This window comes from Balaenoptera acutorostrata, chromosome 15 (assembly GCF_949987535.1).
Source record: "Balaenoptera acutorostrata chromosome 15, mBalAcu1.1, whole genome shotgun sequence".
Classification (NCBI taxonomy): domain Eukaryota; kingdom Metazoa; phylum Chordata; class Mammalia; order Artiodactyla; family Balaenopteridae; genus Balaenoptera; species Balaenoptera acutorostrata.
The window spans coordinates 34,711,268-34,728,921 of NC_080078.1; the positions used below are offsets into that span (position 1 = coordinate 34,711,268).

A 17,654-nucleotide genomic window follows, 5' to 3' on the forward strand; every position below is an offset into this window, starting at 1 on the left:
TAGTACTGAAAAATAAACATACATTATTACTAGACTTGACTGAGGACTATCATTCAACCTCATACTAAGAAGCCTTGCTATCAAGAACTTTACAAGAAAGGTTGCAAATCTTCTCCAGCAAACACCCATGCACGTGACTTTAACTCCTAGAGTTTTTAGGAAGGACTTTCTGATTTCAGTTATCACCAAAGTTATTGAGCCAGGGGTAATTAAGTATTTTATGACATTGTTATTGTGATTCTTATGGTTGTTTTGGTTAACACCTCAGCATTAACTGTATTTTTGGCTGATAATTTCTTTGAGAACATGATTTTTTTTTTAAAGCTATGGACTTTCCACCCAAGTAAAACAAATTGTTCTAACAATTTTGAATACAATTTCAGTAAGCTCCTGAAGTCCACTGGTCCATTGGTGACGCCCAGGTGGGAATTCCTTTCTTAGAAGAGGAAATATAAGACAATAATGTGTCTTTTTGTCCCTATCTCACAGAGACTAAGCCACCAAAAAGTAGAGAAAGAAAAACATTACCATCCACCCCAAAAAGGAGACAGATACCCTCTGACCGAGTGCTTCATCTTCCCAGGACTAATTTTTTTATATATATATAAATTAATTTATTTATTTTTGGCTGCACTGGGTCTTCATTGCTGTGCACAGGCTTTCTCTAGTTGCGGCGAGGCGGGGGCTACTCTTCATTATGGTGCATGGGCTTCTCATTGCAGTGGCTTCTCTTGTTGCAAAGCACAGGCTCTAGGCACGCGGGCTTCAGTAGTTGTGGCACACGAGTTCAGTAGTTGTGGCTCACGAGCTTAGTTGCTCCGCAGCATGTGGGAATCTTCCAGGACCAGGGACCGAACGTGTGTCCCCTGCATTGATAGGTGGATTCTTAACCACTGCGCCACCAGGGAAGTCCCCCCAGGACTATTTTTATCAGTTCTCCTAGGATCCGAAACAGGAGACTTGTTAAAAATGATTTCAGTGGTGGGTATTTGCGTGTAGGTTAGTCAAATTACTAAATCTATGCAAATAATCCTCTGGGAATCCCATCCATGTCTTCAGAAAAAGCAAAAAGGAAATAAAACATTATGCCGGAAGGGGTGATTATAAGGTACCACCTAAAAGCACTCTCAAATTTTAGACATATGTTCCCATCCTAGAGCAACCTGGCCTCAGGGCCTTTAGAAATCAGACTCGACTTTTGGAAGTCTTGAATGGTCAAGTTCCTTTTCTCTTTAAAGTTTCCTCACATGCCCCATGCTAAGAAGTGACACAGTTCCAATAATATCCCACAGCTTCTGAATGTCCTTTGCTAAGGGAATTGTCTCGGTTCCACTGTATACAAAGCATTTCGTTTCACCCTCAGCTAGCTGCCTCATGGAGCTTTAAAGGGAGGGGGTTATTTTTGGCGGGGGAGAGAGGGATGTTACAATACAAACCACAGTCTGCAAGAGTGGAGCATATGTAAAATGCCTAGGACATCGATACATTCCCAAGTGCCCAATTATTGTTATGAAATAGGATATTCATTCCAGATGCCTTAAGAATAGACATTTCTTCATATCCATCAAGTACTTTTCTCAGAGTAACTGAAAAATAAGCTAATACCTCATGATAAGCCTGCCTCTTTGGAAGGCATAATCCTTCTTCTCAGCCAAAAAGGCACCATGTAATAGGGATGGCAAATAAATGTCATTTCACATAGTAATTCCAATTGGCTGAGAGTAGATGCCAAAAGTGATGTATTGAGGATTCTCAGGAAGTGTCTCTGATGGGGGGTGAGGGTGGGGGGAGGGGGAAGGAATTGATTATCAATGTCTATCACGTATACGGAAAGGGTGGTGGTGTCACGCAGGCCTCACGATTGCCATTTTGATGGAGAGCATTACTGAGCACGGAATGAAAATGCACGAAGAGGAAGACTGCATAATATATAAGCTGGGCTGTACTTGAGAACATGATTTTTTATAAGTCTATTTTACCAGGCAATTTTTCACGGATGTTTCTAAGCTACATTTTAAAAGACAAAGTCGTGTTGGGGAGCATTACTGTGATGGGAGCATGACAGTGGCCTGAGCACACCTTCCTGTTTCTTCCCAGATGGGTGTTCATAGGAGGGGAGCCCAGCTGCCCCACCCTTGGGCAGGGCCAAATGGGTGTCCCCAAGCAGGGACAAAGTGAAATCCATGTCTCTGGTGTGACAATATATGTCCCCACAGCACATGCGCTATGTTCCTGAGCCAGTGGTTTCCAACTAGGGGCAACAATGCACTCTCCAGAGACATCCGGCAGTATCTGGAGACATCTCTGGTTGCCAGCCGAAGAATGGTACTACTGGCATCCAATAGGCGGAGACCGGGGACGCTGCTAGACATCCTACAGCCCACAGGACAGCCCCACACAACAGCAGAAACTATCACATCTAAATGCCACTAGTGCAAGAGTGCCCAGGTTAAACCCTGGTGCAACTCAAAAGTATTGATCTCTGCTGTTCAAAACACACTGCATGATGGCTAAGCTCGGGGCTCTGAGTGTGAATCCCCGGCCACCACTAACCAGTCCTGTGACCCTAAGCAAAGCACTTGACCTCTCTTTCTCAGTCCGCATGTCCCTTCCTCTGAAGCAGAGGTGACGACAGGGTCTACTCCACAGGACAAAACATGAAAATGGAATGAAAGCTCTTGGCAAAGTAGCTGGCAGATGGAAAGTATTAGCAGAAAACGGGAATGACAAGAAATGCAAGACATGCCAACAGGTAAACAGTGTCCAACGGCCCCACGTCTGCACTGTGGCCACCAAACCAGAACCACAATACGTCTTCATAGAAACTGTCACCCACCGAGATGCCAGGGCACATGCCAGCCAAATCCTTAGGTTGCAGCTGTCTGTAAAAATGAAAGGCCCATCTGCTCTGGCCCAGCAATTTCATCTCTAGGCATTTATCCTACAGATAGACCTACATGTGAGGAAATGGTGGTGGTCAAACATATTCCATGCAGCACTGTGATAGCAAAATATTAGAAATCACATAAATATCCACCAAAAGGAGACTAATAAATATGTGCAATGGAAGACTATATATCCATTAAGAAGATGGAGAGATTTTGTATAGATATGAAATAATCCCTACAATATATCCTTAAATTAAAAAAAAAGCAAAGAGTGGAACTATGCGTTTTCTATGCTACCACGAATCAGTGTGAATGTCTATATGTCTATATGTGCATAAACAGATCTATGAAAGGACGTGTTAGAAACCATGATAGTAGTTATCTCTGATAAGCTAGGAGGCAAGTGGAAGAGAAATATATTTTTCTTGGCATAGTCTTGCATCTTTTTTAGTACTGTGCCATTTTAATCTAAACTATTAAATAAATAAAGCGAAGCGTCAACTATGCCTTGTTAAATACATCATTCTCTGCCTTGAAACTAACTTACTTCTTTTGTACTTGTCTTCTGTAAATGCTGGCAAATCATCCCTCACTTAAAATGATTAATTTTAGGGCTTCCCTGGTGGTGCAGTGGTTGAGAATCTGCCTGTCAATGCAGAGGACACGGGTTCGAGCCCTGGTCTGGGAGGATCCCACATGCCGCGGACCAACTAGGCCCGTGAGCCACAATTACTGAGCCTGCGCGTCTGGAGCCTGTGCTCCGCAACAAGAGAGGCCGCGATAGTGAGAGGCCTGCGCACCGCGATGAAGAGTGGCCCCCGCTTGCCGCAACTAGAGAAAGCCCTCGCACAGAAACGAAGACCCAACACAGCCATAAATAAATAAATATTAAGAAAAAAGAAAGATTAATTTTAAATACTTTAGTCGAATCTTTTCCTGTATAGATGCCACCAATTTTTAATCCAAAAAGAGTAACTGACTATTAGCACGCACGTTGTTGTGCTCACGACAACAACGAAAATTGCAAGAGGTTCGCATTATAACTCAGACTACAGATCATGAGACTTACAGCCCCAGCTTTCCCCCAGGCTTCTTTGCAAACTCCAGCTTTCAAATGAAGGGCTGTATCAATTAGCAGAGCCAGTTGGTTCTAAGAAGCTGAGCTGGATCCTGGGCTATTATTAGCTTCCCAACAATGGCTGAGAGGGAAGGAGAAAAAATATAAAACTTATACTAGTCTTTGAATTCTGAAACCATCTGAAACCACTATTGTGGGAAAAGACAATTATATTACACAGGTGATTTAGAGGGTTCCCCTTATGAAATGAATTCTGTTGGTCTCTCCCCAGACCTTAAAAAAAAAAAAAAGTTGCTTCATGGTCTCTTAATTAATGACTGTAGGAGGATATACCTGTGTTTTGGGTGGGTGGGTGGGTGGGTGTGTGTGTGTGTGTGTGTGTGTGCGCGCGTGCACGCGTGTGTGTGTGTGTGTGTGTGTGTGTGTGTAGTACTGCAAATAATTAATGTTGCTTTAAGAAAAGTTAAAGGGAAAAAAACTAAAATGGCAAGGGCACAGTGACATCTGCTGGCATTTCATAAACTTTTTTAAGACAAGCATTTGTTCCAGACACTGCTCTCCATTTATTCTCTGAGCTGAGGCACATTTGTGGCCGACCAGAATTAATATTCCCCAGTATGCTCCCTAAAATTATGTAAAGAGAAGATCATCAAGGAATGAAAGCCCAAGAGCCTCTTTCTCCTGGAGTGAATTCCCTCCCTTCCTTCAGTAAAGCAATCCGGAGCTCAAGGGAATGAATAATTTCACTTCCTTTTTTTTTTTTTTTTTTTAATAACTAGAAGAGTTAGGATGGAGACAAATTAAACACTGTGAGCTGTTTCCCTTGATTTTGTTTCTATAAATGGGAATTCCACCAATCCTTGTCTCGAAATGGTGAACACAGGAGGAATCAGGGTAACAACCCTCTACCTATGACGGAAGAACAAGGAACATAAAACGGAACATTCCTATTTCCAAGACTCTGCGAGGGAGGGACGTCAGACCAAAGAGGCAGCAAAACCAAAACCACGAGTGAAAAGGGAGGGCACTGAAAATGGTGACTTGACGCAAGAGGCAGAAGTAGCGCTGCCATGCTAATAAAAGGCTTTGAAGAAGGACTCCAAAATGCTGAAGTCTCAAAAGCATTTCCCAATTATTTTTAAATCTCTGACAGTGGCATGGAGCCAATGAAGCAGTGGTTAAGGGTGGTCTAAGGTGAAGAAGGGAATTCTGTTTTCTCTTTACCGACGTTATGAAGGTGTATTCACAGAGTTGGGGTCTGGCTCTACCTCCTAAGATGTTGTCACTCACCAAATGTACCTACAAAACAGAGGGACAACTTGAGGAGGGGACTAAACAGAGTGACACCCTGGACATGAAATAAGAGAAGGGCCAGCTGCCCCGTTCCTCATTCTCACGGGTTCTGAAATCAGAGCCCATCACACCACCATCTGGTCACCCTTCCGGCCCTCTCTTCCTTCTGCGTCACCACGTGCATCATCGCGCGCCCGTGCACATGCACACAGGCACCCACATGCACACACCTCACCTTTCCCCGCAAAGGTGCTCCCAGCAGCCATTCTCTCACCCTGAGGGCTGTTCTCTCATCAGCTGCACATCCGTGAGTAATGGTTCCAGCACAGACCTCACCCACTTCAGAAAGCAAGAGCATGGGGTCTCGAGGACAGGCTGCATGTTGCGGCCTCTGCAGCTCCTCCGGCCACATCAACTCACTTGCTCACGCTGCTCCGGGCACGGGGGCCACCGTGCAGGTTTCACGGCGTGCTGAGCGCTCCCCCGTACTCCGGGGCTCCAGCCACCCTGCTCTCCTGCCCTCCCTCCATCTCCCCTCTTGGCAGAACTCGGTCCTTGTCATTCTCCAGGTCTCAGCTTAAATGTCACCTAAAAGTCTCCCTTTTTGGACAGATCTTCCCACACCCTCCAACCCTATATGGCCCTTTACCTTTTTAGTGCATCAGTGCCCCGTTTTGTTTCCATCTTAATACTTATTATAATAGATAATTATATGGGCCATTTATTTGTTTTCATGGTTTATGTTGGTCTCTCCCACTAGAGAATAAGCTTCAGGAGGCAGAGATCTTGCTGGTCTTGGTCACTGGTCAGTGTATCATCCAAATACAACAGAGCCTGACACAGCACCTGACAGGGAGCACGTGTCTGAAATGTTTACCGAATGCATGAGAAAGGCAGTGAATGACCCCAGAAAAGCAGTCCTACATGTCATTTAAAGTGACATAACATTAAAATGTCATGTCATTTAAAATTTTTTCTAAGAAAAAAATGGGAGAAAATAAGAGTGTCCATTTGCACTGCTGGGACTCAAAATGACACTCCTTTACTCCGGGTCTAGCTCAGGAGACCTAGCGCTGCACTATACCACCATGTTTTCCAGAATTCCTGGTATTTTAAAGGGCTGCAACTTATTCATTTGTGCCTCCCAACTGCCACCTATCTTATGATTATTTATTTTAGGTACCTTGCAAAGATAATTCTTTCTAAAAAAATAATGAAACAAGCAACATAAATTACAATAAAAGGTGAAAATCAGAGGCAGAGAAGTAAAATGGAGCCAACAGTGAGGTTAATATGTAACACCTATGCTGGCAAATTCTATACACTGTCAAGACTGGACTGTAAAATCGGCTCTGAGCTTCCTGGCAGGCTTTGTAAAAAGGGAACACAATCATGTGTTCCACTTAGAATGTCTGATACATAAATACCAATCAATATCTCCAGAAAGAATGAACTTTTTCTGAACCTGAAACCAGAGATAACACAAGGATAGCCAGCACAGCAATTAACAGCAGGGAGTGTGACTTCTTCATAACTTTTTATCTTTCTTGGTTCCCCTCATTTGTTTTCAAAAATATTTTGTTCTTTGCATTTCAAGTGTTAGACTCAGCTGTATCCACTCTTAAACTCTGGTCTAAATGGTCTATTCTTTTTCTGTGTATATATAATATCTATTTTTTCAAATATTGCATGAAATGGCTTTCTTATAATATCTTTCATTATAAGCGGCAAACCACAATTCAGAACTGAATTTATGGAGTGGTGGGGAATGATTTTTTGTCCTCATTATGCACTTCCAAAGGTTACTGAAAGTTCACACAGACTAAACCTATGCAAGTTTCATGTGCGAAACAAACAAAAATTCACTAGAAAACAAAATATCTTTCCAAGAACCAGGGGGCACATTAACTACAGAAACTTTTGTATCAAAGAGCCTCCTAGTGAAAAGTTCTTGTCTGCCTATTACAAGGTAAGTAAATAGATGAGGAGGGAATATTCTCAGAAGTCTATGTTTTAACTCAACTTACCTTACTCTGGAGCATCAGTCCTTGGTGAGACAGGCAGAATCATTTGTCCTTTAATAGATAGGGAAAGAGAGGCTCAGAGAGGTACAATAACTTGCCCGAGGTCACACAGCTAGAAAGTGCAGAGCCTGGACTCAAAAGTTAGGTATGCCTGGATCCAAAGCCTGTGTCTTCTCACACCTTGGTTCTCAGGGAGTTTGCTCTTCTCAAAGCTTTTCTGACTCCAAAATAACTCCATTAGCTTAGGTCAGGGTGCCATCATCTTGAAAGGCAAGGCTTTTTTCTCCTTATTTAGCCAGCATGCTACCTGCTATATTTCAGACTGACCAAACTCCTCCAATCAGAAATGAGAAACCCTCCCAATGAAGAGCTTCACGTTCTAAAGAGAGGTATCAATGCCCCTCTTTATTCTCCCCTAGGAAATTCTTGAAATTTCCCAACCCATGCAAATGAGAATATCTTCCTCCCCTTTGAGAACTTCTGTGTGTGCAATCTCCATTCTCTTATCAGCCTTTGCAATCAGCAGCAGCCTGACCTGGACCCAGCTTTCTAAGGCTGCCCATGGAAAAGATGTGTTTTTCATGATGCCCTGACAGTGAGCCATGCCACCGGCCAGGCTTCCCTTCAGAAAGACCCAATAAGGCTCAGTCAGGCCCAGGGCATCTTTAAGAGATTCACTCTAGAACACAAGCAATGACCCCGGAATGGAGATGGAGGGCTTGTCCCACAGGAAACAGACACCTAGCTAGCACCACGAGGATCTGGCCAGGGCTGCTGATGCTGAATCAGCCTCTGGATTCCCTACTCTGTCACTTTTCATAACGAGTCTAATATATTAGTGTTTCTCTCTGCCTATCAATCAGAGCCCGTGCATATGGCTGCTGTCAGCAGTCCTCCGCAGGCAAAACTCCATATAGAGACTCAGGTCTGTCAACTCCCTCAACTATACACTTGCAGCCATGCTGGGTCCTTCCTCCTTCACTCTCAATTTATCATCTCTGTTACAGCCAAGAGGAAAATGTAAGACTCACATTCTGGGGGCCAGTTTGCTACCTCAAGGGACTGTGAAATTCTAGTAACAACAACAACAACAATGATATAATTATTATTAAATGGTAATAATAACTGTCACTATTATCAGAGCCAGCACCACTAGTGAACACACGCTATGTGCCAGGTACTTTGCTAAAATAATTTACAGGGCTGATTAATCATCAAACTGATCCTGCAATGTAGGAATCATTATTATCTCCAAATGGGAAGACTGAGGCTCAGAGAGGTTAAGTAAGACCAAAGGGCATGGAGCTAGAATGTGACAAAGCTGGGACTGAAGCCAGACAGTCTGATTCTGAAATCCTAATCATCGCCCTGCGTTACCTCCTTCCTCCCGAGCCTCTTGTGAAGGTCCCTCTGCTATGCCCCTCGACACCCAGCATGTCCTCTCAGCACTGAGTAGAAGAGAGAAGCCCAGGACTTTGGAAGCAACTGCTTGAGTCTGCAACTTAGTCTTTGGGCCTCAGTACTCCCATCTGCAAAATGGGGATAATAAAGTTTGTGGTAAATAGTTAATGCAACACTACATGCAAAGCATTCTTCCCTGTGCCCTGGCACAAAAGGAGCTTCCTACAAATGGTAGCTCTTAGGGAACTGAGGATGACACAAAGAAGACAATTTTGAAAACCTAAATCCGTACTCTCATCTCTGACTCCCCTATTCTAAAATTCACAGAAAAGGAACATCTTGAGGAAAGACAGACCTAGCAATAAGCAAGGTGATGGCACAAGTTGATCTGTTATGCTGGCAAAGGCCTAGTTTTGGTCCTCAGAAAAAATGAAAGGGGAGCTGATTCAGTCGACGGTGCTTCAATGGAGTGAGCCGCGCTGCGCAAGCTGCACTGTGAGTGGCTATCAGAGCAGTGTTAGCCTGAAGGGGACGATGCCCCCAAATGCCTGCAGCCAGATGGGTGCCCTCTGCACTCCCTGCGAAATCACGCTCAGAGGGTGAGCCCAGAGCCAGGGGCCCGAGGGCTCTGAGGAGAGAAAGAGCAAACCAAGAGCCAGATTACACCAGCGCAGACCCCCTGCTCAGGCCACACATACACAACAATAACGATCGGTTGTGACAAACAGAAACAGGTGCCCTATTTTCTTTTTGTGCCTCTGATAGACTCAGCATCACTGCTCAGAGCTCCTCAAGCTGAGCAGCAAAGTCCCCCTAACCACTGCACGGCACTGCCTCCTCCCTCCCTAGCATCTTACAAAGCAGCAGCACAGGCAGTGTGAGTGCAGTGATCGGTATTTCGGACTACGCGTTGAGACCATCTGGTTAAAAATCCTGGGTGGGCCACTTACCTGATGTGGTGCCCTGAGACACACTGCTTAACCCCGCCTACACCTCACCATCTATCTGCAAAATGGGGACATGAAAAGACTCCACCTCAAAGTGCGTGAGAACGATCCAATAGAATCACTCATTACCCCCACATCCAGCATCTACTCTGTGCCGAACACCCTGCTAGATGCCAGGGATACCATGATGTCCAAACCAGGTGCGTGCGTGGCCCACCTGACTTCACCTTCCAGTGGAGTAAGAGAAAGAGATAAAACAGAGCCACCAAGTAAATCCAAAGCCTCTCCTGGGATGACTGCAAGGAAGGGGATCCACACCGGGGAAGACAGAGGGTCTCCCTAAGCAAGAGACTCCTGAGTTGCAACCTAAAGGATGAGTAGGGAGTGAACAAGGTGAGCTGTAGAGGTGAGGGCAGGAGGAAGATGATCACATGGCAGGAAAACAGAGCTCAACACACAGCCACGCAGGCGGAGTGCTCAGCACAGCTTGTATCGCCCAGAAAGTGCTCAAAATACATAAACCTGGGAATCCCCTGGCGGTCCAGTGGTTAGGACTCCGCACTTCCACCGCAGAGGGCCCCAGGTTCGATCCCTAGTCTGGGAACTAAGATCCAGCACGTCTCGCAGCTCGGCCAAAAAAAAAAAAAACAAACCATAAACTTATCATTATTATCACAGCTCCTCTAACAAGCACTGACAGAGCTCCAGGCTTGTGGATAAAGAGAGGCAGGCTTGGGGCCCGGGGGTGTGGGGGTCAAATGTGGGAAGAAAGTTGAACTGTCCAGATGTCCAAATGCTCCATCAAAACTTATTACCACCTACCAAGGCCAGGAGAGCCTCCAAAGATGGACAATGCCAGGGGCACTCAGGGCTCTCAGGAGGCAACTCACTTCTTCCTGTCAATATACATTATCACACGCACTCATGGAAGAAAAACATGGCCACACTCTGAAAAGGAAACTTCTGGAACAGATGATCAAAAACAGGGATCTGTGTCCAAACCATGTTTGCACCTGGTTTGGACATCATGGTATCCCTGGCATCTAGCAGGGTGCTTGGCACAGAGTAGATGCTGGATATGGGAGTAATGAGTGATTCCACTGGATCATTCTCGCGCACTCTGAGGTGGAGTCTTTTCACGTCCCCGTTTTGCAGATAGATGGTGAGGTAGCCAAGCCGCTGGGAAGAGTGTGTGTGGTGCAGGGGCAGGGGAGGAGGTGCTGCTTCTTTGAAGGGACATCTAGGGAAAGAACTAAGTAAGATAATGTATACAGGCACCTGCTAGTGTTCCAGCCACACACAATGGGTATTACTGAGAAACCTGGGGTTCTTTTTCCCTATAAACTAATCCCCCATCTTGAATGTAAGACTCTGTTCTAAGTCCCCAAAGGAGGGGGAAGAAAAGTTCATTTTCTCAGATGCTGTAGGGCTTACCCTTCAAGTGCCGGGAAGTCCACAGACCAAATTTGGTTATGGAGATGAATCGGAACTTTGAGACAAAAGCTGGCTGGCCAGGAAGACACGCCTCTTTATTTACTCTTCTCAGAAACATCTGACGGTGTTTCCCACAACATGTAAGCCATAAATATAACATGGCACGTCTCTGCATTAAACCTTCCAATGGCTTCATTGGAATAATAAGAGCCAGACTCCTTATCAGGTCTCAGGAGCCTCTATGACCCAACTTCCTCCATATAATGGTATCCCTGTTTCAGCCTCGGGGCCTTTGCACTTGCTGTTCCCGCTTCCTAAAATGCTCTTCATGTAGAAAAACACTCAAGAAGGAATGCTCCATCTGATCACTGTGTATTGCAAGTGCTTTGAACAGTGCTTGGCACATAGTAGGTGCTCAATAAATGCTCACGGGATGCATGTATCGCTTGATACACACCAACTACTCCTTTTCGATTAGATCTCAGCTCAAATCTCTCCTCCTTGGAAAGTCCTTCCAAGTCACTCTTTATCATACTGTCACATCATAATTTTTGTAACCCTTGTCATTATCCTCATAAAAATGAATTTTCCATCCCTTGCTTATTGTCTGGCTCTCCCCACAACCAAAGAAGCTCCAAGAGGGCAAGGTTCTCATTGGCCTTGTTCCCCGAGCAGAACAGCTAACGTGTGGTATGTTCTGGATAAACATTTACTACATTAGGTACTCCTTCCTCCAGTACAGACACACCCATCCATAGCAGCAGGCAAGCGTCACCCACATCTGTTGTGTCTGGTGACCAATGACAGGCCAACAGTAATGACGGTGCTCAGAGTAACTACAGATATAAAACATGAGGATGGTTGTCTCTCCTTATAACTCCATGGGTCATTTTCGTAAGAACCCCCAGACCCGACAACCTAGTCTAACCGTGTTCTCTGTTGAAGTCATCTGAAGGTGCTGGGTGCCCCTCATTTTGAAGCTCCCTCACCATTTATTCTTTAATTAAAGTTTTAATATTTTGAGACTGGTGCCTCGAGGCAGTGTTTTAAATAATGGGAGGCAGGCATCAGGGAGAGCCTCAGAACTTCTTAAAAATATCATCAGGACTTCCCTGGTGGCGCAGTGGATAAGACTCTGCACTCCCAATGCAGGGGGACCAGGTTTGATCCCTAGTCAGGGAACTAGATCCCACATGCGTGCCGCAACTAAGAGTTCACGTGCCGCAACTAAGGAGCACACCTGCCGCAACTAAGGAGCCCTGGAGCCGCAACGAAGGAGCCCGCCTACTGCAACTGAGACCTGGTGCAACCAAATAAATAAATATTTTAAAAATAAAAAAATAAAAACATCATCTCCAAGTTTGAGGTCTTTGGCACAACAAAGTTTTGTCTCGGGCAACATAGGGGAAAGGAAACGTGGCAAGTGATGATTTTAGGAAAGTCGTTCGATAGCACTTTGTGGAGCATGCTACGTGGCTCCCATGCTGGGTGGGAAAAGCGAGGTGAGCTGCCCTGTGTCCTTCAGAGCAAATGCACTTGGATTTCAATAGTCTTCACACACACCACTGGGAAATCACTGCGTCCCCAAAGTATTTTCTGTGTCAGATACGATTTCCCTCTTGGAATGTGTTCATTACTCCACACATCAGCTTAAAAGATGCAAATAAAATGGTCTGACTTTTGGAAAGGTGAAATGTCAGACATGTTTATACAGGACAGACCCAATTTTCTAAATGCAAAAAAAAAAAAAAAAAAGACTTATCTGAAAGGAATTTTATAAAATATAATGATTTGGTATGGCTTGAACTGAAAAGGCTAAATTTGTTTTAAAAAAAAAAAAAGTCATCAGAGACGCGAGGATGTCATAGCAGCCTGTGCTCAGACATTAGAGAAGTAGGTAAAAAAATAGCATCAATTATCATGAAGAGAAAATAGGGCAGAGTGGGTCAATTCCAGGAGGAGAGATCTGCTCAGATCCATGTTTTGGCTCGTTTCTGAGTGGAAAACCCTGGGACCACTGGGTGACAATAAAGATGGTGTGTTCTTAGGAAAGAAAGATTTACTAAGATGATATTTTCATCCCAGGAGGCCAAGGAGAAGCAGGCCTTCTGTTGATTCAAGAATAAAATACACAACTGCTGTAAAAACTTAAATACTTAATTAAGTAAAAACTTAATTTCAGGGTATAGGTGCCTGTTGGGATGTTGTCAAATGCCACCAACCCACCTCTCAGCCAGTGGGCGGCGTGTCGCTGATCCTCCTTAGAACATGAGGAGAGGTCAGGCTTGGAAGGAATGAGGTTTCTGTTGAGAAATCTCCCTTTATGATTAATCTCCCTTTTTGTGATCTGTTGTTTAAAAGAAAGGGCATACATGTAAGGGAAGCTGCCTGCCTTTCCTATCCCACCAGGTGTCATAAGACTCAAAACAGAGAGTAATCGATTTGATAAGAAAAAGAAAGAAAGAAAGAAAGAAAGAAAACTAACATCATCCAGGCACTTGCCACGTATCAGACCCTGTTCTGTGCTTATTGCTTTATTTAATTCTCCTCCAAACCCTCTGTGGCCAATACTACCATTGAAACTTTCATCTGGCAGGTGTATAAACTGAGACACAGAGAGGTGAAGTCATTTGCCCAAGGTCACACAGCTAGCAGGTGGCAGAGCCAAGGGCCCTGTACTCTTCTCAGCCTTATCTCTGGACGCTAATGGTACCCTCAAAAACTGTAAAGGATGATACCAGTTTCTTCCTAATCCAACTCAACCATGAGCTAACTTAGGGGAAGCCCAGTGGATTCCCCCAGATCCCAGTGCTTCCCAGATGAGCTCAGAAAGCCTGAAGGTCTGGAGTCAGCCCCGTTGTTTGCCCTAGAACCCCTGTCAGAGCCACTTTTACCCTTCATGGGCCCAGGTCCTTGCCTCTGAAGAAAAAAGATCTTGGCCAAAAATAAATCTGCCCATGGCTCCAGCCAGGCCCTCTGTGGTCACTTAAGAACTGAAAGGATCCAGGCCCTCTCATCTCTTTTATTTTTTCCTTTGTAACAAAGATAAATGGGAAATGGAGGGTAGATGAACTAGGACAGGGGCAGGGAGAGATCACTGCCTGGGGTGTGTCCTAAACTTGTGCTGAAAAGGCCAGGCCTCTTGGCGCACCGGATTTTAAAAAATAAGAAAAATACAATCATTATTATTATAAAAGAAAACTCCAGTTATGGTGCATCATATTCCAGCTCAAACAAAGCTATTCCATGACACCGTCGGCACTTCTTTCCAAGTTCAACTGAAAAGACCCGCGGTGGGTACCAATTCCCTGGACTGCCAGACTCGCATTTCCAAGCACTTGAGCAGCCCCGCCCCACACGCTCCGAGTCAGGCAGGTGCAGCCCAGCCCTTGCTTGTCCGGGCAGCAGCCATGAGCCCCCCATTCCCTGGCAGTAGGAAATAGAGTTGGCGGCTCCTGGACCAGGAGGGTCGGGGTCTTCCCCGCCCTTTCCGCGCGGGCAGCTTCCGGGCTGGCCTGGTCCCTCGGAGCTGACACCTTAAAGACTCCAGGAGCATCCCAACCTGATGGTTCCCCGGGCCGCGGGGATATAGAAGCAGCGACTCGCTAACCCCTCCCTCGCCTCTAACCCTGGAGAGTTGGGAAACTGGAGCTGACAAGAGGCGACCCCTGGCCTGCGCCACCGAGAACCGCTACCTGGGTTTCCTCTCCAGGGTGAAGGTGCCCTCAGGCACCAAAAGAACCAAGGGGCGCAGCCTGAGTTTCCAAGTCCTGAGTTCCCAGGCTGGCCCCCTTCCCCTCCCCCCAGGGTCAAATGCAGTGGCATCTTGGGCGTCCCTCCGGTGCCCATAAACACAGACACTCTCCTTCCAGCTCAGCGACCCTCCTCTTCCCCGCCTCCCACAAAGGATTCGATGCTTCTCAACGCCCTGCCAGGCCACGAAGTGCCTTCTCCCTCAGACCTCGTTAAGGGCGGTGGAGAGGCAGCGCCCCGGGGCGCGCCGAGTGCACGCTTCCAGTCTGCCAGGAAACCTAACCAAAGTGCGCAGGCAGATGCCCGCTGTTCCCCGCACCTGGGACTCGCTCCCAGGAGGACGGACAAGGCAGCCTGGGCGCTCCAGAGGCGCGCTTTGGGCCGAGAAAGGGCTTGCTTCTGGAAGGATGAGGGGGTCGGGGCTCCTCAGCCCCCCGGGAGGACGTGCAGGGAGATCTCTCCACCACACTGAAAAAGTTCCCAGTACAGCGCGCCCGGCCTGGCTCTGAGAGGAAGCCAGCCCTCGAGAAGCCAGCTCTTCCCTCAGTGGGACCCTTGGGCCAGGTCGGGGGGCAAAGAGGCGGTGACTTCGCCTGGACTTACCCAGAACTCCCGCCGCACCCGGCTCTGGTCGCCTTCCGCTCGGCCCCAGACCCTCCAATTTCCCTGCGCTCTCTGCACTCTCAGCCACACTCACCATGAGCTGGAGATGGCGAAAGGGGGTGCTGGCTTCTCCCACGCTGTCCGCAACTTTGCTGGCAGGTCAGCCCCGCCCTGGCGCCCCTGCCTGGGCGGCAGGCTGGGCGCAGCTGCGCGCGGTGCGACTCAGCACCGCTGGGCCCGGACGGCCACTGCCCGGGGGTCTGGAGCGCAAGGTTCCTCGGTCCCGGGGTGCCCAGTCCGCTCCTCTGCGCTCTGCCTGGTGGGAGGTTCGGAGTTCTCTCGCTCCGGACGTACGGGCGGGGCGCGCGGCTGTCCCCTCCAGATGCGGGGTGCCCTGTTCGCTCCTTCCTCTTCCTGCCCGGGAGGCGCACGCGTGGGTCTGGTCGCGGCCGCCGCCTCTGCCGTTCGCGCGCTGGCGGAGCGTCCCCGCCCCACCGCGGGTGCAGCCGGGGGCTGGGGTGAAGCGAGAGGGATTCTCCTCCACGAGTTCGGGCTTCCCCACCCGGCGCGGACCCCGGGCTCGGTCCGCTGCCGCCGCCGCCGCGGCTGCGAGAACCACTTCACGGCAGCGCAGCCTGTGCCACCGGCTCCGGCTGGAGGAGGCGGTGGCGGCGCGGCTCGCACGGGGACTGGAAAGGAGGTGACCTTCAAACCCCGCGCTCGGGGAGACGCAAGGAGGGCTGGGGTGACGGAGGGGAGCGGTGTGCACCCGGTTGGCCCGCGAGAGTGCCGGCGGGCGGGCGGGAGAGAGTGAAGAGGAGATCAAAAATATGGATTAGAAAATAAACAAAGGAGGGCGAGAGAGCGAGCGAGAAAATGTGTGCATATGTGCGTGCGTGTGCGCGCGTGTCTGTGTGTGTGTGTGAGAGTGTGTGTGAGCGCGCGCCACAGGCGGCGAGCAGCCGGGACTGCGGAGCCAAAAATAATCCCGAGCTCTAGGGAGCGCCCCCTCCCCCTTCCCCTCGCCAGCACCGCCACCGCGGTCAAGCGCGCAGCCCCGGATTCCAACTGGAGGTGGCAGACGCGCGACTCCGTCTCCTGGGGTGAAGGGGTGAGAGCTGGGAGTGGGGCTATTGAGCCCTGGTCTTTGGCATTCCGAAGTCCTTGTCCCAAAGTGGACTCACTCACTGAGCACCAGCGCCCCCCTCCACCCCCTCCCCTGAAGGAGACTGGACAAATCCCCTAGAGGAATGCTACGTGGAGGAGGTGTCTTGCCCCAATCCGCTTCTGCTCTGGGAAATCTTGAGGCCGGGCAGAGATGGAGCCCTATCTGAGATGCAAAAAGTTATCCAGGCCCGAGGGACACCAGGCAGGGAGCGGTGGCGCGCTGGCCTGGGCCACCCCACCCTGGCCTCTTACCGGCTGCCTAATCCTGCACGGGGTGCTAACTCTAGAGAGGTCCAGAGACTACTCTCTCAACAGTTGCCTTAAGAGTCAGAAGCCCTGTGACTCCTCAATAAATCCTACCACTCAATTAGCACTCACTTTCACCCGATGCTATTTGAAGTATTTACATTGAACTTTCCCAACAACTAAATGAGGTAGGTACTGTAGGTTTGTCCACTTTGCAGATCAGAAAACAGAGGCTTAAAGGGGTTAAAGCAGCAATGTTTCTTCTTTCTTGAGCCTCACCCTGGACTCACTGAGCCAAAAATTCATCTTTTTTTTTTCTAGATAAACATTTTAGGTGATTATGTTACACAGGAAAGTTTGAGGTCCAGAAAGTTATAATTTGCTCAAGGTCACACAGCTGGAAGCACCAGGGTTCCTGGGCAATACCTAATTTCATGGGGTGTACCACTGCACCACACTGCCTTCTGAGGGCCAGATGGGATTGGACAAGTCCAGATTCTAGCCTTGAGCCCTTGCTCTGAGGCTCATGTTCATTTTCCCTGCCCTATCATTTGATTTTTTTGTTGTTGTTGTTGTTGCATTTGTACCATGGCTCCTCTTCTAAGTAGAACTGTAAGATTTCCAAAAGTAGGGACCATGTTACATGTATTGCTTTGTATCATGTGTATTTCCTAAGTGCCTACCAAATAACAGACTCATAAAGAGTTCCTCCGCAATCCTGTCGGGCTAGGATTTCTTCTAACATTAGAATAAAATTTAAAAAAGGAACTTCTACCAACAACTGGAATTTTTAAAAAACAGGTAACAAAAATAACTTTGC

General features: G+C 47.6%; 1 protein-coding gene across 7 annotated transcripts in view; it reads right to left on the reverse strand.

Annotated features, from left to right (window-relative positions):
- The window catches only part of RBFOX1 (RNA binding fox-1 homolog 1), a 1,515,726-nt gene extending 1,499,451 nt beyond the window's left edge, over nt 1-16,275 (reverse strand). For 2 of the 7 annotated variants that reach the window (XM_057529156.1, XM_057529157.1), the window contains exon 1: nt 15,516-16,271. In XM_057529156.1, coding sequence (XP_057385139.1) covers nt 15,516-15,518 — 3 coding nt within the window. In that variant the 5' untranslated portion in view covers nt 15,519-16,271. Of the gene's footprint in view, nt 1-15,515 lie in introns of all 7 variants that reach the window. The other 5 variants (XM_057529150.1, XM_057529151.1, XM_057529162.1 and 2 more) reach the window with 4 other exon arrangements.
- Between the last annotated feature and the right edge of the window lie 1,379 nt (nt 16,276-17,654).